Source organism: Anas acuta, chromosome 2 (assembly GCF_963932015.1).
Source record: "Anas acuta chromosome 2, bAnaAcu1.1, whole genome shotgun sequence".
Taxonomy (NCBI): Eukaryota; Metazoa; Chordata; class Aves; order Anseriformes; family Anatidae; genus Anas; species Anas acuta.
This window is the reverse complement of record NC_088980.1, coordinates 136,195,501-136,220,470: the sequence shown is the minus strand read 5'-3', so window position 1 is coordinate 136,220,470 and position 24,970 is coordinate 136,195,501. Positions and strand designations below refer to the sequence as shown.

The window sequence follows — 24,970 nt, the reverse complement described above, 5'->3', positions numbered from 1 at the left end:
AGTTAAAAAACTAAACTGTTAAAAAGCAGCAAGTAAGCAACTGGTGCACATACTACATGAACACAGCTACTGCTGCCACACATAAAGCTCAGCTTTACCAAAACAACCTATGCAGAATAAAGTATTTAAGAACAAATGAGCACCAATTTTGGCTGACATATACAAGAACATTTCAAAGAAAAATCAACTCTAAAATATCTATGCCAGTTTAAGCCCTGTTTAAAATCTAGCATAGGCTCATCAATCATCAAGCAGGGTATGGAAGATATCTATTGAATTTGCTGCTCCAACTTCACGGATTATTAACAGTTATTGAAAAAAATGTTGGTAACAAAAATGTATTTCAGAAAAGTCTACCAAATTCAGGGAACCAGAAATGTGATTATTTTTAACACCCAAATAATGTAAAATATGTGATTTTTATATGGAGCATATGGATGGAGTGCAACGCATCTGGTATATACTAATTTGCCTTTGAGCAGTTACACAGAATACATATAAATCAGAATAAGTGCCTTTTTATCAGGCTTCTTCTTAATGTTTTACTTCTGAAAACGTAGATCTTAAGAGCACAATGTTATATAGTGTATTTCCAAAGCCAGTGATAATTTTCTGATTAATTTGAAGTGAACCATGCAATCAAAAGGTCATTTTTTTTGAAAAGTCACCCATGTTTCCAATATAATACCTTTAGAAGTACTGATATCTTTAAATCTTTCTTAGTCCTTCCATTTCATAAAAACTGTGAAGTAATATAATACAGCAGATATTAGTACATAAAATTTACCATTGAATAACTTTCTCCACAATATTATTTATCTACTCTTCAGGTTTTGAACTGAAGGAGAGCAAAATCAAAAAGGATATTTTTTAAAAATTTATTCTTGCAATATTAATTTAAAATTAAAAAAAAAAAAAACAAAAGCTTAAAATTTTGAAGTTGAGAATCAATCTATTAAACGTCAGAACTGTTACACAGTGGATTACTAACAAGATGGTATGATGAATTCACTCTTTTTAAACTTGCAAATAAATGATAAAGTTCTGGTTGTTGGATTTTTTTTTTTTTTAACTAATAATTTGTTGTACATATTGTAAGTGACACAATGTTCAAAAAGTGCTTAATTAAAACACCTCTCTCAGATGTCTTTAGCTGACAAGTCCAAGATGAAAATCAGTTTTGAACTTTAAGTTACAGTACTTTGATTTATAAACTTTACTCCTTGCTCTGCACCAGGTCTCAAGTTATTTCAGCTCAGTATTATTGAGGAATAAATTAATATAACTTAACTAAATCAATTCCAACAACTGCTGCCACTTCTAACAATATAGTATCTTGGGTGTCCTAGGGTTTTTTGTTTTTAACACATTGGCCTGCAAAGCCTTCTGGTGTTGATTACTAAACACTATATACACAGTGCAGTGGTCCAAACAAGAAAGGTATTCTACCAGTACTGTCTTTTTCTAGACAGAGCAGCATGTAATGCTTGCTACGCTGCATATCTGGAAGACCACCAGCTGATGATGAAGTGAAAACACTCATGATAACAAGTACCTTTTTTCCTGACCCAAGATGACTATTTTCTTCTGTTTACACATTATTCAGGGTATTAAGTCTGAAACCTATATAAAACAGTTTTGAAAAATGCAAGTATTATGTAGTCTTATTAATATTAACTTCCCGTGTTCAGTTGAGTTTAGAATAGGAGTAGAAAGTCCTAAAAACCAAAAACGACAACAAAAAAAAACAAGCTACAATATTTCCTTGTCTCTTGGAATATACGCTAATACAAAGTCAGGAAACGCACAAGCAGAAAGGTTCAGTAATTGAATGCCTTCGTCACCTCAGTCTTTACTAGCAAAATGGGCCTTTAGAAATCCCAGATTCCAGAAGGAAAGACTGAAACAAAGATGTGTCACCCTTCCCAAAAGAGCATCAGATCAGAGAATAGTTAATCAAATTGGACATAAGAATGTCAATGGGCCCTGGTGGAAGGCACCCACGAGCGTTGAGAAAGCTGGCAGATGTTACCACAAGGCCACTCTCAACGTTCTTTAAATGATCATGGCAACTGGGTGAGCTGCTTGAGGACTGGAGAAAAGCAGATGTCACTATCGTCAAGAAGAATCTCAAGGAGGAACCAGGAATCTACAGGCAGCCAGCCTCAACTTGATCCCTGGGAAGGTGATGGAATAGTTAATCCAGGCATATGTAGGACAAGTCATGAGAAGTAGTCAGCATAGGTTCTCCAAGGGGAAGTCATGCTTGACCAGCTTGATGGATGAGGGGAGAGCAGTGGATATTGTCTTCATGGACTTCAGTAAGGCTTTTGCCACGGCCTCCCACAAGATCCTCAGAGACAAGCTAATGAAGTATGGGCTGCATGAGCAGGCAGGGAGGTGGATCCAAAACTGGTGGAATGATCAGGCACAAAGTCAAGTTGCAGGCCAGTAACTAGCCACGTAATCCACAGGGCCTGTCCTGGGCCCAATCCTATACAATGACTTCATTAATATTCTGGATGATGGGGCAGAGTGTGTAACCTCAGCAAGTTTTCAATTGACACAAAACTGTGAGGGCCACGCAACCATTCATAGGGACCTGAACTGGCTGGAGAAATGGGCTAACAGGAAATCCATTAAGTGCAATGAGGAGACCTGCAAAGTCCTGCTCCTGGGAAGGAACAACCCCAGGCACCAGCACAGGCTGGGAGCCAACCAGCTGGGAAGCAGCTCTGTAGAAAAGGACCTAGGAGTCCTAGTGGGCACCAGTTGAACGTGAGTCAGCAATGTGTCCATGCCCCTAAGAAGGCTAATGATACTCTTGTCTGCATTGGGCAAAGCATCACAGCAGGTGGAGGGAGGTTGATCCCTCCCCTCTATTCAGCAGTGGTGAGGCCACACCTGGAGCACTATGTCCAGTTCTGGGCTCCACGGTACAAAAAAGACATGGAAATACTGGGAGGAGTCTAATGATGGGCCACAAAGATGATCAAAGGTCTGGAGCTTCTCTTATGAGGAGAGGCTGGGAGAGACAGGACATTTCAGCGCGGAGAAGAGAAGGCTCAGGGGGAATCTTATGATTATATATAAATAACCGAAGGGACATTGGGAAGAGGATGGAGCCAGGCTCTTTTCAGTGGTGCCCAGTACTGAGACAACAGGCAATGGGTACAAAGAGAAGCACAGGAGCTTCCTGTTGAACATAAGTATGCACTTTTATTTATTTATTTATTACTGTGAAGAGGACTGAGCACTGAACAAGTTTTTTATTGAGCAAGACCTTGTACAACTTGCTGGAATAAGTACCAGGATTACAGACTTCACACATGAGAAAATTAAAGAGCTTGCCTCAAGTTCAGTTTAAAGAGATGTTTGAAGTGTTAATTCTATTCCTGATTAAAACAAACTTTAGCAGCATTGATTTTTCTGTATCACCTTCTACAGAAAACATGCTGCATGTTGTACTATACAGCATACAAATAGGAAGTAGGATATACTATTACAAAATGTTTAAGCAGATACACTTTCCTCTATTACTAAAAAAAATTACAAAATACAAGCTTGCAACAAACATTAAAATAAGCACATCAAAAGCACACAACAACTCTTTTGTATGTGTTTTGTATATATAAACTTATTTTACCTCTGCCAAACTTAATAAGAAGCATTACTATTTTGAGATTAAAAATCCAGTTATGCTCCCTCCAAATAGTATTATATTGACCTATGCCCAGTATCACTAATTAGCTAAGAGGTGATAATGGACAAGTCTATAATGTAGAAGAGACTTAGTTTACAAAATGCTTTCACTTCAGCAAAGAAACTTAAGAACCCTAAAATATGTTACTAGTAGCCATGGGAGAAATTCAAAAGCAGTTCCTGGAAGCATTAAGAGAGTCTCACGGATTTTTAGACTGCAATATTCTCATTGTTTCTGTTCTTCAAGTGGCACAATGGAAAGCTTATAGAAGCATGTTGAAACTCTGGCCGATTAGAAAAAAAAAGGAGTTACATTTACATCTATTTACCCTAGAGCACTGACCATATAGTCACAACAGCAACCACACAGATTATTATTCAAATGTGTAACAGCATCCACATTTTGGCATGCATAGTCACTTTATAATAAAAGGTAATACTCTAAAATGCCATTCATTGAAAGCATCTGGCTCCAGATATTCCATTGTATTTAAAAAATTATGCAGAAGCCTAAAAAAGGACCAGTTGTATTTCCAAACTTCCTTTTTTTTTTTTTTTCCAAGTTTTAAATAAATGTGAACAAGAATGATCTATACAACTCAAACAATATACATAGATAGCTCACATGGAATTGTTGTGCATCATTAAACAAACTTCCAAATTCTAACATCTTCTTTAAACACTAAATTCAGTCTTCTGCAAACAACTGTTGTGTGTATTGTTCCTAAAGACAGAAAACTCTGTATTGGAACAAGATAGAAAATTTCCTTCTGACAAGACTAGAAGAAGCAGAAAACCTTACTGTACTCTTAACTAATGATTTAAAAATGTCTCACTTCTAGCCAAGATATATTAAGAACCTGTTTATATTCACTGCTTGTTGTGCCAAACTTAACTTTTTATTTAAATAGCTTCTCTGTACTTCTGTTTTTTTACCCTTATTCAGACTTAAAAAAAAAAAAATCATTTATAATTAATCATATCATTAATCATTAATTTTCAGACACTATCTAAGAACATATCAGGACATCTGACTTACTGTAGTAGATATTATATAGACAAGGCTAAAGAGTTTATAATCTATCTGTACAAAATAGACTGGGTAGAGGAGGGGACAACACTAACAACCATTTAAAACTGAGTAACATAGTGGTTTCAGATGTCACACTGGTTCGACAGTGGGAACGCAAGGTGCAGAGGTAGGTTAAACAAGAAACTAACAAAAATAAATGAAAAGGGGTAGTCCTCATTGGGCTGAGTTTACCCCACACACCTCAACACCATTTTCCCATTGCTCTGTACCAGCTGAATAAAATCTCAATAAGGCCAAAGACAATTACATTTCTTCATGGCTGTATCACATTAATCTTAAAGGAGAGACAGCACGGCTTCATGGAAAAATCATTGAAAATTTATGTGCTTTGTGAAAATGTTTTGATGTTATGCTTCTGTCCTACCTCATTTCAGCTTAACTAAGTTAAAAAGGTTCTGATATTTGTTTTCATGCTTTCAGACAAAACTACGCCAGACAGTTACACTACAAATATTGAGTATTTCAGTAAGCAAGCACGCTGACAAATTGGCATTATAAACCTAAGAGTCTCAAAGTAATAGTTAAAAGACAAACAAATCTGAAGAAGTTCAGGTACTAAAAGGCATGCTTGTCTCTGGGAACACAGATAAACCCAGCTGTACCCTGCGTGTAATAAGTTTACAGGGCAGTAGTTGTGGTCCCAAATTTTTAGCTTGATTTACCTTATCACACTTAAAATGTTACGACGTGATAAGATGCACAAATGGAACAAAGCATACCAAAAGATTTTCTGACTACATGTTCAGATTAAACAGTCTTGACTTATGCAAAATGGGAGAAAAAATGTATATAACAGATATTAAAATTTAAAATATCTTAACATCTAAAATCTTTCAATCACACACAGAAATTCTAAGATTTTTTTTTTTCCTGTTGCAATTGTGTAAGACTGACAGTTAGAGGAAGAAAAGAGTTTTATCAATTAATAACATTTTGATGATAACGTGCTTGAAAGCATCATGTTTTAGAATTATTTCATTAAATGTTCAAAAATCACGATGGCTGCACAGAGCATTTTGCTACACCAGACTATGGTAACTCAACCTTTTCCAATAAACAATATACAAGGCTATAAGTTTGACTAGAATCCTTATCCTAGAATAATTACAGTATTATTTAAAGAAGAAAAAAAAAAGTATTCTGTTAATATTTTAATAAGGGTATTATATCTTTTCAAGTTTCTTCATGGCTGACACTGTCTTTTTTTTACTTATACTTGCAGCAAATTATTGCAGTTATACTAACGGTGGAACTACTGCCATGTTGACAGATTTCTAAATTCACATTTAAAACCATTTCAAATGACCAAGCAACTCAAGCTAGTAACACTAGAAGCATGAAACTAATTTTACTTAGAAATTGAATAGAACAACTTTTAGGAGGCTGTATAAGCTAAGGTCACAAATTCCACAAATAAATAAATACATGAATAGAAATTAACCAGTTTAATTAATTAATCGCTGTTGATCAAGACCATGGACAAAAGAAGTTTTCTAATGTAGTCGCTAAACTATTCTTATTTTTCGGTATAAAAAGGCAGTTGAAACACTTTAACTGCAGATTACAAATATTAATGTTAAGGAAGGTCTTTTATTTGAACATTTGTCATTTATATGAATATTTGAACAGGTTCAATTAAATTTTGGAAAGATACATAACAGTATTGCAAAAATACATTAATGGTCCAATTTTTTAAAAAGAGGTGTATCTGGAAATATCTAGTCCAGTTATGATGCAAGAATGAAGAAAAAATTAAACGTAATTTAAAAATGCAAAGTTATTAAAATGATAAAATAGCAATTCACACATTTAAGTTTTTCAAATGGTGTTGGTGCAGAACGAGCTTAATTGGACTTGAATGTTTGACAATTACACATAACAAGGTCATTTACACACAAGACACAGAAACATTTGCAGATCATAATAATCCTCCCATTTCAAGGGCCAACTATGAAGCCTGGTTAATGTGCACAGTGTTCTGTATATTGGCAATGAGACCCGTAGTGAAAGATTCTTGTGTTGGCCACTTAACAGTTGATGACTTAAAACTGAGAGAGCACATCACGCTCAACAAACCACTCATTTGATCAGTTATGACAAATTTAAGGTTTAGAATACTGTATTGGTCTGCCAAACAACAGTGAAAAAATAAGTTCAGAACCAGGCAAAAAGTTTCCAGATTGTTTCCAGGTCAGGAGTCTGCAGGATGAAGGTTATGATCAAGAATACTTCAAAGCAAGCACTGTGCCATATATACCCACAGCCTTCACTTCCTGTATCTCTTCCAAGCACTTTGCATGCAAATATGTATTTTGACTTTATATACAGAATCCATTGCAGCATTCAATTGTATCAAGTTATGACCTGCATGGTTCATCTCCTATTAAAATTGGTTTTAATAAGAGTAGTGATTTTTCTTTAACAAAATTATGTAATTATTTGATAGACCATCCCAAATGACTAAAACCTAACTGATCCTAAGCAAGGACCATCAGAAAACACACCCTTTTCTTTTACTTAAACACCGTAAATGAAAATGCTGAGAAACAAGAATTTTAATATATAAGATTTGACATGTTAAATAAATAAAAATTGGATCAACACTATGTGCTGCAAACTAAAATGAACAAGGCAACAGAAAAACATGTGGAACAAAAATGCACTACTGGTAGACATGCAAGAGAAAGTTTTCCCTCTCTCCACTCCTTTAACTCCAAGGATACATACCTGCTGAATGTGTCTACTGGGTCGTTTCTGAGGCTGGTAGATAAGCCAAGTATAAAGCACTGGATCAACATTAATCGCTAATCCTTGTACACTGGACAACAGTACTGCACCTATACACCATGGAAAAGAAAATAGAATACATTTTGAGAATATATATATTCACAGAAAATAATAACTGCCATATAAAGAATCTCCATGTATATTCATTTTTTTCTCGCACTTACATCTCCTTTGATGCAGACTTTTGTTTGGATTGTACTTCAGATATATTTACTCACGTAAGATTTCTACTAAGAGTAATAATTACCACATAAATTTCAATAACTTTCTGAAAATGAGAAACTTGCCAGCACTGCTATTCTTAGAGACGTGCACATACACACAAAATGCAGAGAACTGCATTTTGATCTTTCTTGTTACTATTTTTTGCCAAGAAAAACTGTTTTCACAGAAATCGAGCATGTAACAATACACATAACACCTTTACTTGGATTCTCTGCCAACAATACAGTTATGCAAGAAATGAGTCAAATGCCCCTTGACACAAAGAAAGGAATATAATACATGACTGTATGACCTTCCTCCACCCCCATACACACAGAGAAAAACCTGGTTTAGGACACTGGATTCTTTTTTTTTTAATCTCTTTTAATAAAGTTAGTTCTACTCTAGGTTAGTGTTCTGCTCAAGACAAACATTTTCTGTGTTAATGCGGTCATAAATACTCTTTAGCAGACTTGCTGGGTAAAATATGGCAAAATTTTCTACTCTGCTACTGTTGTTAGTCTTAGTATTGTGTGCTTTTAGAGTTTTAACCTAAGTTTTACAATACGTTTTGTTTTCTTTAAATCTGATTTTTGAAATTGTAGGATTATAAGGTAGGGCTACTGTAACTTCATTTCTTAAAAGTAAACTCACAGTTTACATATGCTTGTGAAGTAACACCTACATGGGAATCACTGAGGCATAAAACAGGAGGAAAACTGTTCTCAGTAACTAGAAGTCTTAGCATACCACAATCCAGACACCCTCAAGCCCAATTTAAGAGGCACTATTTCATTTCTGATTGCATTAAAAATCTAACCGTGCATTAATTTAGCGAGACTTTTCTGTAAATAGTATAAAGTATTGTTATTCACTGAAGTTTATTTTTTGTGGCAGAAACTGACTGAGCTGCAAGATTCACAAGCAAATAGATCAATATAACACAAAGATAGTGATTGTATTGAAAAAGTACAGCAAGCATTGTTAAGTTGCTGTCTTTTCGTGCAAGTTTTGCAACTTTGTAATGAATAAATAAATGAAATTACATATTCCAGTAAGTAATGAAACACATTCAAAAAAGAAATCCTAGCTACTGGAAGGTCCAGTCCAAGTTCTACAGAATGACAGTAGTTTTACAATTCTAGAAATCATGTTAGTTCCAAATCAATTAGTTCCAAAGCAATATCGAATGTATTTACTCTGAAGAATATAATTAAGCAGCAATCTGAGTTTAATAATAAATTTAAATCCAAAAGGTTTATTACACAATTCAACATACTTTCCAAAAAAAACGAGAAACCATATTCCTCAAAACATAATATATCACAGAAACAAACAAAAAAGTAAATAAGTTCTATACTTATTGTAGAGAACAAAATCTTAAAACCTGCTCAATTCCAAATGGCAGAAGTCCAATCAAACTAGGGCTACACAAGCAAAGACTGACAAGTACAATGGGAAAATGGCAGTCAAGAAATACACAAAGATAAATCACCAGCCTAGCACAGGCTTGGAGTTGGAACACACACTGTGAGGAGCTCCTATACTTAGAATAGTCTTTGTGATCTGATGGTTTTAAATGTCAGCAATAAACCTTAGAAATAAATCTGCAATTTAAGGCAAAGCTGATGTTGAGCATAAAATAAAAGGGTAATGTGCAAGTAAGAACAGCAGTGAATGTGTCTTGCAGCAGGATCTGGAGGAAACTAGAAAATGGAAGCAGAAGGTAACAGATTGATAAAAGTATACGCTACAATCATTAGCTTTTATAAGATACTTGGATGCCAAAATGAGAGAATCCTGCATCTTTAAGAGATACTGCCTGTTGTCAGCAATACTTAATGAAAGGTTTAATGTATGTGATATGACAAGTGGGAGTCAGAGACCTCCCAAAGAGTGAGGAATAAAGTCAGCCTACAGGCAAAATCAACAGAAATCCCATATTTACAACAGACTCTTGAAAAAAAAAATAGTGTTACTGTAGCACATGCTGCTAGTTACTCAATTTAGTTTCTTGTTTACTGCAAAAAACGAGCTAAAACTTAGATGTTCAAAACACTTAAGCCATGCTTTGAACTGAAACTATCTTTTAACTTCCATGAAGTCACTATCACAACCCCATAAAACTTTAATGTAAGGTAGAATGGAGAGCAACAGAGTTTATTTTTCCAGTTGTCTTTTGTCATTGATAGCTTGCATCTGGGGAGAAGAAAAAAAAACCTAACATACAAGTAGTTAGATAAGCAATGGCACTATTTGACTTTCAATTTGACTGCAAGGTAATTCTGGCCTCCTACCAAGCCACTTCTGTCACTCTGAATTACCGAAATTTACTGCCATGTTTGCTGCTCAGCTGCTCTGTTCACAGAGCAATGTAATCACCTATATAACGCTGTTATCTGTGTAACGGCTCGCCTCAAAATAAGACACTAAATAATCAGAGAAAATATTCTCAGATTTATCTCCCCCCCAAGCTTAAACTTGAGTTTTCATTCCAAGAAACAAGAAGCCTCCTCCCGCCCCCCCCAGTTTTCACGGCAATCTCTGTGGGAGAACCAAGCTGTAAGTTGGCAGCAGGCTCCTTACATGGTTAAGAAAAAAAAAAGAATAAATTAATTGTTATTTTCTCTCTGTCAAGATGCAACACTAGAGTTTCCTGGATTTCATTAAGATTGTGGTGAACTTTCTTTTCTCCCCTCCCCCTTTTCTCCTCCTAATTAAATTTACATTTCAGAAAAAAAAAAAAAAAAAGAAAAAAAAAAAAAAGAAGCAGACCTTAGATCCATACCATACTAGGTTTCGTTTTCAGATCCCAGCTCTTGCCAGAGTTATCTATTACATCTCTCTAGAAAACGGCTTAAAAACAAGATCGAGCCCAACACCACGCACAATCTTTGCACGTTTGAGAGAATTTCCTCAACGTCACTTGCCTTGGTGTCACGGGCCAGGTGCAGCTAGGCAAATAATTTCTTTCCTGCCCAACTCGTGCCTGGCCCTGGAGGAATGAACCCAGGGAGGCAGCAGGCGGGCAGGAGGACGAGCAGGAGGCGGCTGAGCGCAGCTGCGCTTTCACCCTGCAGATGAGCTTCTCGATGAGTTTCCTTGGAGGACGACAGCTGTGGCTACGGCACTCGCTTTCCTGAGGCTTTCCTGAAGGCCTGGGGGCCCGCAGGGGATAATAACCCAGGGCCTCCTGCGAGGCCTCCTGCATCTGGGCCCGCTCTGCCGCCACCTCCTCCTGCCAGGAGTACCCAAGTGAAGGCTGCCTGGGAGGAGAGGGGCCCTTAGCATGGGGTTTCTAGTCCTGCCCTTCACAAGGGGAAATTCAAGCGTGTAAGAAGTGAGCCTCGCCTCTTGTGAGGCAGGTGAGGTGGAAGAGGACGCTTGGGTAATGTGGCTCCAGAGAAAGGAGGCAGGAGGTAAAAGGAGGAGTGGTGACACAGGGTAGAGTCAAGGAGCAGGGTGATGGTGCTGAAGGATGCTCAGCGGTGAGTGAGGAACAGAAAAGGGCTTCAAAAATCAGAGCCAGAAGAAAGGAATGACAGCAGCAGGACAGTGAAAGGAATGACAAGGTGAAATAGTGTTTGGGGAATGAGAAAGGAGGTGGCAATGCCTGGAGCAAACAGCTGTTTGTTTGGAAGAATAAGAACCTCATGAAAGAATAAACTGCATTACTGAGTCATTCTCACCATTGTGGTGGAAAAGATTTACTAGGAAGAGTAGACAATAATAGGTCAGTCAGAAATTTAGTTGTTGAAACTCAACATTTATTGCAGCAGCAATAACATATACTGTAACTCACTTGACATTTAGAAGCAGCCTTGCTATTTACATGCAGAAAAAGGTATTTTATCTCTGCAACAGTAAAAGATCATCCCAGCAGTGGTCTTTCTAAATTCTGCTGTGTGTATGCAGTACCTAAACACATCTAGATTGCTATTTACAGTAAAAACATCCAGTAAAACATTTCAGATAGTCTCCTATAAAATGAACTGAAAAACCTTTACAGGAAACTAAAATTTAAGTTAATGCACAGTTTATATTGAGGAGGGATCACAAATATGAACAAAGGGAGTGATCTACAAGAAAAACTAATTCTGACAAGTTTTGTTTATTTTTAGTAACTAGGTAACTAAAGAAAACATTACACCATCTTGCTATATAAACGGCACCATGAATTATTTCAGCATTGAGCTTACGACTCCCTCCGTCTCAGGACATGTGAATGATAAGCAGGTGCTGATACAGGTCAAAGTAGCACTGTGAGTTTACTATCCAATTATTTTAAAGGATAGCAGAAGAAATACTCTTTTTTAACTTCTCTTATTGTTTTCAAGGGCATTTCCACTCAGGCATATTGTTAAAATGCAGACCTATGTATTGCACAGAAATGAAAAGTTCTTTTTATAAGAAGCGTATAGGTAATTAGTTCTCTCTGCTAGTTGACTCAGAACAGATGCACAGTAAATCACTAAATGTGGAAATATCTAACTCTGTTTAATTTTAGCCTGGGAGTCAACTAAGGGAAAAAGAGTGCTCTTTACTACTCTGCTCACTGCCAAAATGGCTCACTTATTCACATTCCAAACAGGCTTTACCAATTAGCTATCCCATGGCACCACAGCCATTTTCAGTTACGTCCCAAGCTGAAGAATGAGAGCTGAAGTAGGAGCTACAGATTGCAGTTACACAGCATAAAAATATAACATGCAAACTCTTTCTCAGCATTGTAATATCTATAACAAGCCAGTGCGATTTGATTGCCTTGCAAAATCTAATCTAATGTTACGTAAGAGATGGAGACCCACATTTCATCTTGAATTGCTGACTAAGGCAAGGAAAATAGACAAAGTTTGTTATTTTGAAAAGTTGTTATACATTTTACTAGCTACAGTAACTTGACAAATTTTGTCTAGCCACTGAAATGTATGTCTGCATATGTCTCAAGTCAAGGTTGAGTTGCATGGTTACAAATGGCCTTTTACATATTACCCCAATTTTATCTCAGAGAAAAAATCTCCTAATCTACAGTACTTTCACAGCTTCTCGCTCATCAAATGCTTAAAATAACCCGACGATCAATTAACTTAGTTGCCTGGACCAATATGAGAATATTTCATTAAAAGAAAACTACAACTTTCCCGTGCAATAAGCATTTTGTTCTGCAATATCACAGTTCCTTCACAGTACAGCTATACTTTGCTCAAACATACATACACCACAATATTTAAATACTATATATTTTTGAAATAATAGCTTTTGATCTTAGGAAACATTTAATGAGTATGTACTTCTACCACAACCTTGTAACTCTCCAAGTGAGGTTTATAGTTGAAAAGCTCTAAGTGCTGACACAACAGGTCAGCATCATTATTTTGACTTCAAAAATACAGAAAGCAAGGCATAGAGGTGAAGTTATTAAATCACACAGCAGGACAGCAGGACCTGGGGATAGAATTCAGATGTTGAAGTTGTGTGCCATACTTAGGTATCTACTGTAACTAGTAGCAAAAAAAATAAATGTACAGTTTCAACCTGTGTTAAAAATAAATCTAAATCACAAATACCTAATTTCAACTGAATGTTCTGATAAACCACTGTAAGGCTTAAAGAAACAAAACATCCTCTCCCTCTCTATTTATATAAATACCCAAATAGTCACAAACGCTGAATTAAAGAATTACAGCCAAAGACATAACATAACGAGGCAAAATACAAAAACGCTCAACGCATTGGTTAACACAAAGCTATGTATGGCAGACATAATTTTTCTGAAGTACAAGAAGCCATATTTCTGTAAATCAGCCTGAAGCAAGGTATATCTAGTCAAGGTATGGAGAACAATCCTCAGATATTCCAAACAACCTCTGTCCTTTGATGTTAAGAATGGAAATGAGTCCATTTAGTGTTTTGCCTTTCTTAGTGAAGAAAAATGTTATTGCATGCTGAGATGCAAATTTTCAGAAAACTACTGTAAGATGTATATTTAAAATGGTTGCTATATGCTTCTAAAAAAAAGAAAATCATGAAAGGCTGCTTTGTTTTCCAAAATTCACTAGACCAAAACTTTAATTTCCTTTAGAGAATATGGCGATGTGGGTTCAGGGACACAGCTTAATAGGCAATAACAATCATGAAAAACGGGAAATGTGTAGGCAGCTATAGTATACAGAAATGTCAGCTTTATTTGGGTGATTACTGAATTGTCTCCATGAAAATATAACAGCAATATTCCTATACTGAGATGCATAGCCCATATCCATTAATTTTAATTCTTTAATATAAAAAAGCTCATTCAAGTATAACTTTGTCATGTCCATCTTTAGGTCCTGCTTATATATTTAACTATCACACTGACTATCCTGTACATATAAGGAGAATGAGGAGCTTTCTCTCAAGGTCCAACTAGAATGCCATCTCTTGATGTTAAAATTTCCATCACAAATCTAGCCCTAAGTCCTTAGACAATTTACTGTGAAACCTCATCAATAAAATATGTACTGCTTGCATCATAATACTTTAACAAATAAGCGTTAGCTCTCAGAAGACTCAATAGCTCTGCCTCTGTATCTGATGCCACCACAACTACACATATAACAAAGTTACTTAGATTTCTAATGCCAAAAACTCCATTAGCTTCACTATACCTGACTAGGTTTTCAAAATGGGCTCAGAATTTTAGCTTGTTTATCTCTGTGACAAAAGAACTTAAATACCTATTTTCATGTCAATGTTGTTCTGTTTCATTTCCTGTTTGGAATAAAGTACAGCTTGCAGTTGTTCACCGTCTTAGGGATCAAGAGGACACCAAACATTAAAATAAAAAGTCCCAAAGATACCACGAAGCACGTCTTCTTGATTCCATTTTAAAGGCTGTTGTTACTTTTCAGCTTACAAGAACTTTTAGTCTTACTTGTAAAATTCAGCAATTCCAGGGAACAGATTTCTGATGAACCACTGAAAGAAAGACATTATCTCAAACAAACCAAAAATAAAATATTTATATTGATGTTTTTCTGTTAAAAAAATAAGAATTTTGGTAATTCCTATATTTAGTGGACTGAGACTAGAAATGAAATGAATAGGGCAGAAAATCCCTGTTTTCATTTGATCTCGAGTCTTGCACTGCTTTTGGATTATGTTCTATGTAGCAACAAATGATATGAACAAACGTAATTACAAAATAAGACATACTATGGATCAAACTTCATTTAGGCATATTGATTCAATAGTGTTTTACACATCTTTTGTACAGCAACACTAAACCACAGAGACCCAGAGTTATCCTAGGGAATCATCAAGCATAAGGACAAAGTAGATTTAGTTCTCTAGTCTACTTAAATTTCCTACAGATATTCCACGAGGTGTTTCATCAAAAGGCTTTTAAAGAAACCATACTATCTATAAGGGATATGAGAGGAAGTTAAATGGATAAATAATATAAGATTGAATAAATTATTTAAAAGAAATGAAACAGAGATAAGAATACACGGTAGTTTTCACTATGGAAGAAGGCAGAGTTGTACAGGATGATGAAATGTCAAGATGTTTCAGGAGATGAATGCGGTGACCCAATCTACTAAGCTATCCAGAGCAACCACCAACAGGGCTGGATGAACTGCTGAAGCATCTGGCCTGATTCAATACAGATAATATGCTTTTCCTACTGGTATCACTGCAACATAACTTTACATGTAAAGTGATGACTGAGCAAACAAGATTTATGTCATCAAAATAGCTCTAGAAAAGTTTTAGCTCAATGTTCAGCTGTAGGGAATGAACAGGCAATGTAACAGAAAATATCATCTATACCACTGTATAAATCCATTGTGTACACAGATATTTGCATGCAGCTTTGGTCAGTTAAGAGGTCACTAGGTCAGTTTTAAGCATTCAAACCTGGAAACTTCTGTTTCACAATACCATTCATTCAGTATTTATGCTCGCTAATTCACACTATGCTCCATGCCAAAAGCATTATACATCCTCCAAACCCCAGAGCAGAGAGCACAGAAATAAAAATGCATACACACGTCTTGAACTCTAGTTGCTGGTTAAGTAATTTGCTTTTCTTCATTTTTAAACTATTGCCTATTTACTATAAAGTAAATGGGTTTTGAACTACTCTAGGTCCAAGCCACCTGGATGTGGACCTCAGAGCCTTAGGCAAACTACAACTGCAGAAGCTCTTTTCCAAATGCAATAATATTTTTTTAATGATTTCATTGTTCTTGGAAAGCACGTATACAAATGTATAAGTAAAACCAGTAGCTGTACTTTACATATTGTCTGCACGTATATGATTTGATGAAGACACTGAAGTCTTCAGATATGTAAGAAGGGAGGGCTGATCACTGTAGACACAGTTGCTTTAACAACCCTGCTAATGTTTGATTAAGGAAACAAATGAAAAAAATAAAACACAGAAAACAAAGACAATCTCCAAATTCTACACAGAAACTGCTGCACAGTTTGAGCCTCAGATGAAGAGACAAAGGGCCACAGAGAGGTGAGCCACTGAGAAAACATGTCAAATATGTCAAAATTACAAGGACAAAGACCTTGTAAGTGAGTGAAGGAAATGATACTCAGACAGGGTGATTGCTGAGTAAAACTTCAGGAGTTGCCTACTCTGGAGCTTCATTCAAAAATTCCATCCACGCCTGGAAAATCTTAGCCCTCCTTGAGGAAATGATGGCTGTCAGGAAGACTTCCTGGAAAGGGAAGGCCTCAAACAGGTGATTTTACTCTATGAACTTCTTGTTCCTTACAGAATGACAGGACTGCAAGAACTGTGAGAATTGAACATCTCTGTACCAGCCAGTTAGTGGACTGAAACTGAAGTTATAGCATCCTGACCAACTGATCCTTGAGGCCTAAAAGGCAGTCTGAATGCTCCAGGTGGAAGCACAAATCACAGCAAGCTGGGGGCTGTGGCTGACTTGGATAAACAATCTCTTTTGTAATCTTTCCTGCTGTGAATGAAGATGTTTTCAATAAACTTCCTCTTTAAAGCTCAGATGTCCTCTACACATAACAAAGAGATGTGTACAGGGTAACGAGACGTTACCATCACTTACACTGAGACGTTGTTTAGTGGTGGGACTCAGTAGGTCAGGCTGATGGTTGTTAGTCTTGGTGATCTTAAAGGTCTTTTCCAAATGAGATGATTCTATGGCTCTATGATGTTCAGCCCAGAAAATGAGCCAGGAAGATGAAGTTAGATTTATCAATATCTCATTCGGCTTAGAAAAGTAGAAAACAGCCAAGGTCTGCTCCAAGTCTCTGAGATCATGGGAAACTGAAGATTGTTGCTGGAATACTTGATTTCACATTTGCCTCAGCAGGGAAGAGAGGACGATATGTCACCACCTCTCTTAATGCAGAAGATAGTATCAGCCATGATCCAAACACATAATCCCTAACTAAGTGAACAGAATGCCTAATAAGCTCTCGCAACTTGTCTATTATGAAAAGCATCAGAGTGAAGCTCTGCTAACTTCAGAGTTTGCAAACCCTGATTTCTGTGAGCTGCAGACCATTTAACCATGCGACACAATATATATATAATCACACTGATATCAGTGTGATTATGCTTTCTTTATTGCTAGATTGGAAGAGTGCTGCCATCCCGTTTCTTTTAAAAAACACTATAGGAAGACTGTGAACTAATGATACAGTTAAACTGAACAATGCCTCAATATATTGCCTTGTATGTGTTTTTCAATATTCTTCACTTTGTTACTTTCATAATATGGGTTTTAAAATGAAACCAGAAAATGCTATGAAAACTGCCAAGAAGTTTCTTAATACATTTCAGCTTCTGTATTTATAAACACCTCACTATCCTTTGCAATTTCTTACAGCAGTATTCCTCTGTGAATTGCAATGTGATTCTTCCCCTATGGCAACAGGGCATCAAGGGAGCTATTTTCATTCCTTTTTCAGCAGTTGAACATTTGTAGCACTGTGACTATGGATACCAACTAACTGGTTTTGCACTTGAACTTATAAAATTGAAACTTTTTTTTTTTTTACCAGTAGATGATTCACGTACTTTTTCTTAGAAGTAATTTGAATAATACACAGCTGTGTTTTGTTTTTTTCCTTAAAAATTGTAGGTGCTCAATTGAATAAATGCACACATGCTCAAAGGTTGATGAATAAGAATTTTAGGAAAGCAAACAAGCTTTACAGTAGAAATTACATGTAAGGTTATGCTTTTCTGTAGCAGAAATGTAAGCAGAGGAAGAATGGAAACTATGCATGTTCTAAATACAAAATCCTACTTAAATCACATATTCCTTTATATTATTCAAGAAGCCCTCATGCTCTACAACAGTAATTCAGGACTGCAATAAATAGCATATAAATGTGCTGCCAAACAATGAGCCAGAATAAAAATAGCCTCAGTACTTTACACTACCACAGTTGTGACACTACAAGATACGTAAAATGACATGGGCAGTTCTCCCATAATTTTTTTTTCTAAATGTGCACTCCAACAGAAACTTGATACATAAGGGGTTAAGTTGATAACAAATATTTTCTTCTTAATGTAAAACTTGGAAAAATATGAAAATGTAAAACTTGGAAAAATATGACTTTTTTAGTGCTTGGTAACTGAATGAGAAAGAAATACAAGTATATACCTTCAGATACTAAAAACATAAAATGAACAAGTTTTCTAATGGGCAATCCTGTTTCTTTTTGCAGATGATGTTTGCATAGGCAATAATTTCAAAAGACACTTGTATTTGTGAATGACAGTACACAGATAAAAAAAAAACCTTTCAGCTGAATTTGTGTTCAGTTTACTTACACTAGGAAAATTAGAGTTTAGAGGTAAACTTAATGATAACATCAAATTAACTTAAATTTAACTCCTAATTTGAATGAAATTCTACAAGCCCACTAAAGATAATTTGATTTTGAGCTTTTCAATGCCATTATTTACATACTATCATCATACATCATCATACTATCTATCATGCAAAACAAAAAGCCTTCCTCAATGTATGCAATGTATGTTTAAGAAAAGACAGATGAGAACAGAGAAGCAAAATTAGCAGTCCTCTCATTTCCACTTGTTTTGCCAAGACAGAAAGAGGCATAGACTCTCAAATTGTTAAATGACTCTGTTCACACCTACAGGAGGTGAACCAGCTTCTGAAAGTATAGGCAAGGTGCTGTAGTTTCAAGAGACTCCAGAAAGAAGAATTAAAATTAGCTGCATTATATATTGGAGGAATTCTTCAAGATATACAGCATACTTCTAGCTGGAAAATTTCCATGTCTTAAATACCAAGGAAAAAATTTTACTGTGTATTGTGAAATGGCCTGATAATCTGATTAAATTTATATATCATATTGAATGCATATAGTGCAATCTGCATTCCTTGCCTGCAGTTTTATCTCTTATTTCTCTAACTTTCAATTGGGATACTAGTGAACTCAACAGAAAAAATAGCTTTCCTTTGTATATTGTTCTTGTAAATAAACACAAAACCTATAAATAAACAATTACTGTACTAATCACAGCGTGATCCAGTCAGCACTAAGAAATGATACCAGTCAAGGTGCAACTTTCCAATCTTATCCCCTTCAGAAACAGCTTCATATATACTTGTTACAAAGAATAACTGATATTGTGTGTCCTCTAATTACTTGGTAGCTTCCTAAAACAACATTTATGATACTAGAAATGAACAGTAATACAGATTCTGTAGACAATGGTGATGGTCTCTCTGTATGTTACAAATCAGATTAAAGAAGAACGTGAGATGGGCAAGGGAAAGCCCAGGTCCTTTACAGAGGTGAGGCATTCAGTGTTAAAAATGCCAGTAAAGAAATGGTCTAACACAAAGCTCCAACTTGAGTAATGCTGGAGGAAACTGTTGATCATTCTGCCTTCATTAAAAATACTCAAAATTGCCAGCAGTATTTTAAAAAGTGAGATAATCTTCAAAATTACTGAGATAAATGTTTCCAGATAAATTCAACAGAAATTTGGAATTACTGAAATGACTTTTCCCACTGATATTACGAACATTAACATGATCACTAATAGACAAATAAAGAAAAATATAAAAAATATAAATGTAAAATAGAATAAAAATAAATACAAAGATATAAAATCAATGACAGATAGCCTTCAGAATATCCTTAAAGGTATTCAGATAGCCAAACTAGTTTACTATAAAAGTTGTCTTATTCTTCTGCCTGAAATTCAATGGTGTGAGCATCCAATGCAGCAAGCAGAACAAGTAATTTTCACATGAGAAATGTGAAAGTTTGTGCTGTTCATTTCTACCTGCAGTGGACAGGAAGATGATTATTTAAAGTTTACTAGCTGTTTTGATATTACTACATCATTTAGTTGTTAAGCTGTTAAGATAAATGATTCAAAACCTTGAAAAGAGCTAGATATGATGCATCCAAAAACCTGAAATACCCTATAAACTCAGTTTCTTTTACATGCGTTCTTGAACGGTGTCAAGACTTCTGATCATTATCTTCTCACTCACGGGAACCAGGAATGTATCAGGTTACAGACATGTGAAAACTCATTGTTAATATAGTAAAAATTAGTATTTCTAAATTCTGGGAATTCTTTGGTATGAGATTAACTGTGCTTAATATAAATTAAAGGACAAATTGTACTATTATATAAATATATACATTTACAAATCAGGGTGGTTGGTTTTTATTTTTAACCTCTTCCATCACTGCTAAAGATTTAAAAAGCCTTTTGAAACAAGGTAAAACTGAATTGATTGTATCTATTTTGTTTGTTAATCAAAAACGTTTAGATCAGTCATTGCTTTAAATCCCTTCCTAGATAAAGTGACAGCAGGAATTTTACTTTCACTTTTGGGCTTGCGTGACTGTTTCCCTTCCTTAAAAATATTACCAATATTGTATAGTTGGCTATTAGTTACATGAAAAAAAGCACAAACTACTTAGATTCAGGTGCACAGGTAAGTTAAATTACAAAACTGCATCTCTGAACTGGTAGTGCAGCAAGCTGCTGTCATACATTTAGGCCACAGTGGGAGCTTTTATATAGATTGCCCTGAAAAACTGATTTTTAAGTGAAACCAGCTTTTACATTTTTACAGTGTCTTCTGAGAGAAATGTTACAAATAAACAGAAACATGTAACCTTTAGTATTACTTTGGCAGTAAGCTGAATGCTGCAGCTTTATGATTTTACAAACCTCATTAAGATTTTTAGCAGAAAAGTGTTAAGCAAACCGTATAGCACATCTGCGAGAGCATTAGAAAAACGCTGGGTTTATTTACAAAGCAAATATTCCTGCAGATGGCTGACAATATATCACGATGTCTTCCGAATACTAATTTTCTGAGCAGATCTTCTAGGGATGTGCTCCATGAGAGTGGTATGTGCTTTTGCGTCATATTTTACAGATCAGCAAAAAAAAAAAAAAAAAAAAGAACGTGCTACAAACTACTCAGATGAAGTTTGCCGAAGTGCTCATTTCAGACTGCTAAAATTATGATAACTTTTCTAAAAGAAATCCAACCATGTAAAAACAGAAAGAAAATCCTCAGCGTTGTAAGCACCGACATGTCCAAAAGAATGTTTTCTTATAACCGTGCTGTAGATACTCCACGGGATTTGGGATTTTCTGCCTGCCGAGCCATGCTGCGGGCCCTACCATGTAACCATAGCACTGCCTAAACAACTTGCTTTCTAATCCCGCATACCTCAGAGCTGTATTTCTATGCTGGGACTGGAGAGCTTCCAGTTTGCAAACCAAGAGGTGAACACAACATTCCTGCGAGAGGAAAAAAGCTGACGGTTTTCACCTCATCTTCCTTTTTCTTAATATTAAGGGCAGTAATTCTGGCTTCTTCCTCAGCTCATTAACCTCACAGCCCCTTATTATGACTGCAACACTGTGTGAAGAAATCAAATTTCTGGAATAAAATGCAGATGCTTATGAAGTTTTGATACTGCCTATAGCTTTGTGTTTTGTGACATTAAGTGGATACTTGGCTTTTGTTTGTGTGTGTTTTTTTTGCTTGTGAGAACATTTTAAAACTGTTTGAACGGTGACAGATACGCAGCATTTGCAAGCCTATGGTTGTCATTCCATCAAAACTCCATCTTGGATCACAGACTGAGTCATTTTAAAGTTTAATTAAATCACAAGCTTTATCTCGAACTGGTTGATATATACTATAGGCAAAAGGAGCAGTGTCACACATGCTGTGTTTCAGTGGCTTCCCTTTCCTTATCGCTCCATTAATTCTACGTGGAATAAGGTTTGTCTGCTCTGTTACTATACCTGCACATTTGGTTTCTCCTTGTATGTAAGTTTATATCAAGTCCAGAGGCAATTAAATCGCAGAATTTCTCCGTAAATATTAATCCGCTCGGTTATCTCTACCCAAGACTGACAAGCTAGATGCTAAACAGCGTCCAAATGAAAAACATGACACAATATTTCATAACTGTTTACTTAGCTGTTTTCAGTCCGAGGCAAAAGCGGCGGAATAGTTAATATGACTATGAAATTGAAAACTTCCAAAGAATTCTTATTTTACAGATGCGTGTAAAGAAAACACTCTTTGTGTTTACTTTAAATCCAGATAATTCGCCTGAAAACAATTTCACGTAGTCGATAGCTAGCAATATCCCGGTTGCTTTTGCACAGTAACTAATTTGAGCACACCCCAATTTAAGGAAAACAACTTCTCATCAGCTCAAACTGGTTGTGGTTGTGATGTGCCTTGGTGAAAGAAACAGCGAGGCTTTCAAGAACAGCCTGCTACAATTACAGACTTGTTAGAAGAACATTATTTAATAGAATCTACAGTAATTTCTTCTACCCCCAGCAGGAAAGTTCCCACAGCGTACGCTATAAAAATAGCAAGGTACACAAAGTAATAAGCAAGCACCTTATTGTGCTGCACGTCAGAGATTGTGGTTATGTTTGTCTCTGCATCTGTCAAATCTCAGAAGACCTGACAGCGTCCCAAATTATTTCACTGAATGCAACTTTCCCTAGCATAACCCCTTACATATCCCTTGTAACTCAGATGATTATACGCTGAATTGTGCATTAAATTGATCATATTCTTACCTCATTACTCCGTACGCCATAACTCCATTTATAACCTTTTCACAAGACCACAGCAGATCTTTATCACAAGATCACGATTTTCTTGTTTCAACTATTTTCGATGTCTTACAATCAATGCTTTTAGCAGCCTGAAAGATTTATATTTTGTAGTATATGCTTGTCTAGTTTTCCTTGTTTGTCAGTACAATCAGCTACACAAGAGCAGAATAGTAGATTTCAGTGGATACTTAATGGATGTTTTTGATTAAAACAGGCTAAAACTGAGTTTTACTAAAAATCCTAGCCACTATGCAAAAGATGTTCCCTACTTGAAATAATTCTAATAATGAAAATAATAATTCTAATAATTGGAAAGAAATGCTATGATACCTGAAATCTAACCACAGCAGTATAGTAAGAGTGAAAGAAAACATGAAAGAAGTATTTAAACATAAATGAAACTCAGTTGTGATAAATACAATAATCAAATGTATCCAACAGCAAAAGCTACTGGAGTTGAAAATTTAAGGTAAATGTGAATGGCAAAGTTAGCCTTACTAAAACTTCTGACTTTTACATATCTGTCCTAAGTTGCATATTCATGTGAAAAATTCAGATCACATGTTCTTTAAATATATGATAAAATATCAAAGGTGTAAAGTCTCCTACATCAGAATTATGGTATAAAGATATAACACAACCTGTTTTAAACATCTATTTTGTGTCAGACCACAATTTAAAGAACAGTAACTGTGCTTAAAAACTAAAGCATAAAAAAAAGGTTCTTAAACATGAAAGATGAGCATTTTTAACATCAAAGTACCTACTCAACACTTCTTTATTAGACATGACTTTTTCACTTAAGCGGAATAAAGCAAATTAATGAATAGATAATCTGTGGATCTAATCTCAGTTTCTGTAGTTCTACCCATATCTTATAATTTCCAGCTGTAGTGGCCAACTGAAGCAGTTACAGACATTGAAAAAAAGACCAAGCTTTATAAATCACATAAGCAATGTGAAACATTTTATGTTTCAGAGTGTAAGGAGAATACTATGGGGGCAATCAATACAATATATATAATTCAGACAAACCTTTTACTGATCTAAAAAAAATCACAAATTAATTCAGTCTTATGTTATTCTATAGAAGAACAACCATAACAGTTTTGCCCTGACACTTGAAAAATACTTAACATCAATTCCTCTAATAAATTCTCTGGACAATATTTCTAATTTAAGAGATACTGCTGTTCCTATAATATCTAAAAATGCTGAGATGTCAACAATTTTTTACAACTGAAAACATCCTGTTCAAAATGCTCCTTGAAAATTACACACTGTATTTATTCCCACTTGCAGACTGAATCCTCCAGCCCGAGCAAAGACTGCTGTCATGAGAGACTACGACATCCAGGAAAGGGATGAAAATCCTCCACGGATTCCAGCTGAAGAGTAACTGCTCCCACCAGCACCCTCCAGCAGAACTAGCCCTCCCTCCCAGGCAGCCTGGGCATGCCTCTGACTCATGAGCCAGCAGCCCTGTTGGAGGTGCATGGGCACCTTCAGACTCTACCATGACAAAAAAAAATAAAATTAAAAAAATTTAAAAAAGGCAGTTTCTACTTACGCTTCCACTCTCAAGTATTGGCAGCAATAACAGGTAAACTGCTCGTGAAGTGCCTTGAAAGATAACACCACTAATAGCATTAGCTCCATACAACTGGTTCAAGTGAAGCAAAGTCTAATTGTCACAGAATATGACAAAAGGATTCTACCATCTTAAACATCTCACTGGGAAAAAAAAAAAGTAAATTTATCCAATTTATCTTAGCCACAAACTTCACAGTACTCATGCTCGCATATAGCACAAGTCAAAAAAATAAAACTGATATCTAATGTAAATCATGATTATATATAAAAGTTTATTTTCCTGCAACTATTGCCACAATCAGAAGCAACCTACAGTCCCGAATATCTTCTCTTCCATTAGCATAAAATGTTTATAATTCCTCTCGAAACTGAAGATTCAAACAGGTGTTTTGTGAAGAAACTTTTCTCATGATTGTCTCATTGTGGAGTGAATGTATACT

General features: G+C 35.7%; 1 protein-coding gene across 8 annotated transcripts in view; it reads right to left on the bottom strand.

Moving 5' to 3' along the window:
* The window catches only part of VPS13B (vacuolar protein sorting 13 homolog B), a 459,168-nt gene that overhangs the window by 255,690 nt on the left and 178,508 nt on the right, over nt 1–24,970 (bottom strand). For all 8 annotated transcript variants that reach the window (XM_068672350.1, XM_068672346.1, XM_068672349.1 and 5 more), the window contains one exon: nt 7,523–7,632. In XM_068672350.1, the coding sequence (XP_068528451.1) occupies nt 7,523–7,632 (110 nt within the window). The remainder of the gene's footprint in view (nt 1–7,522; nt 7,633–24,970) is intronic.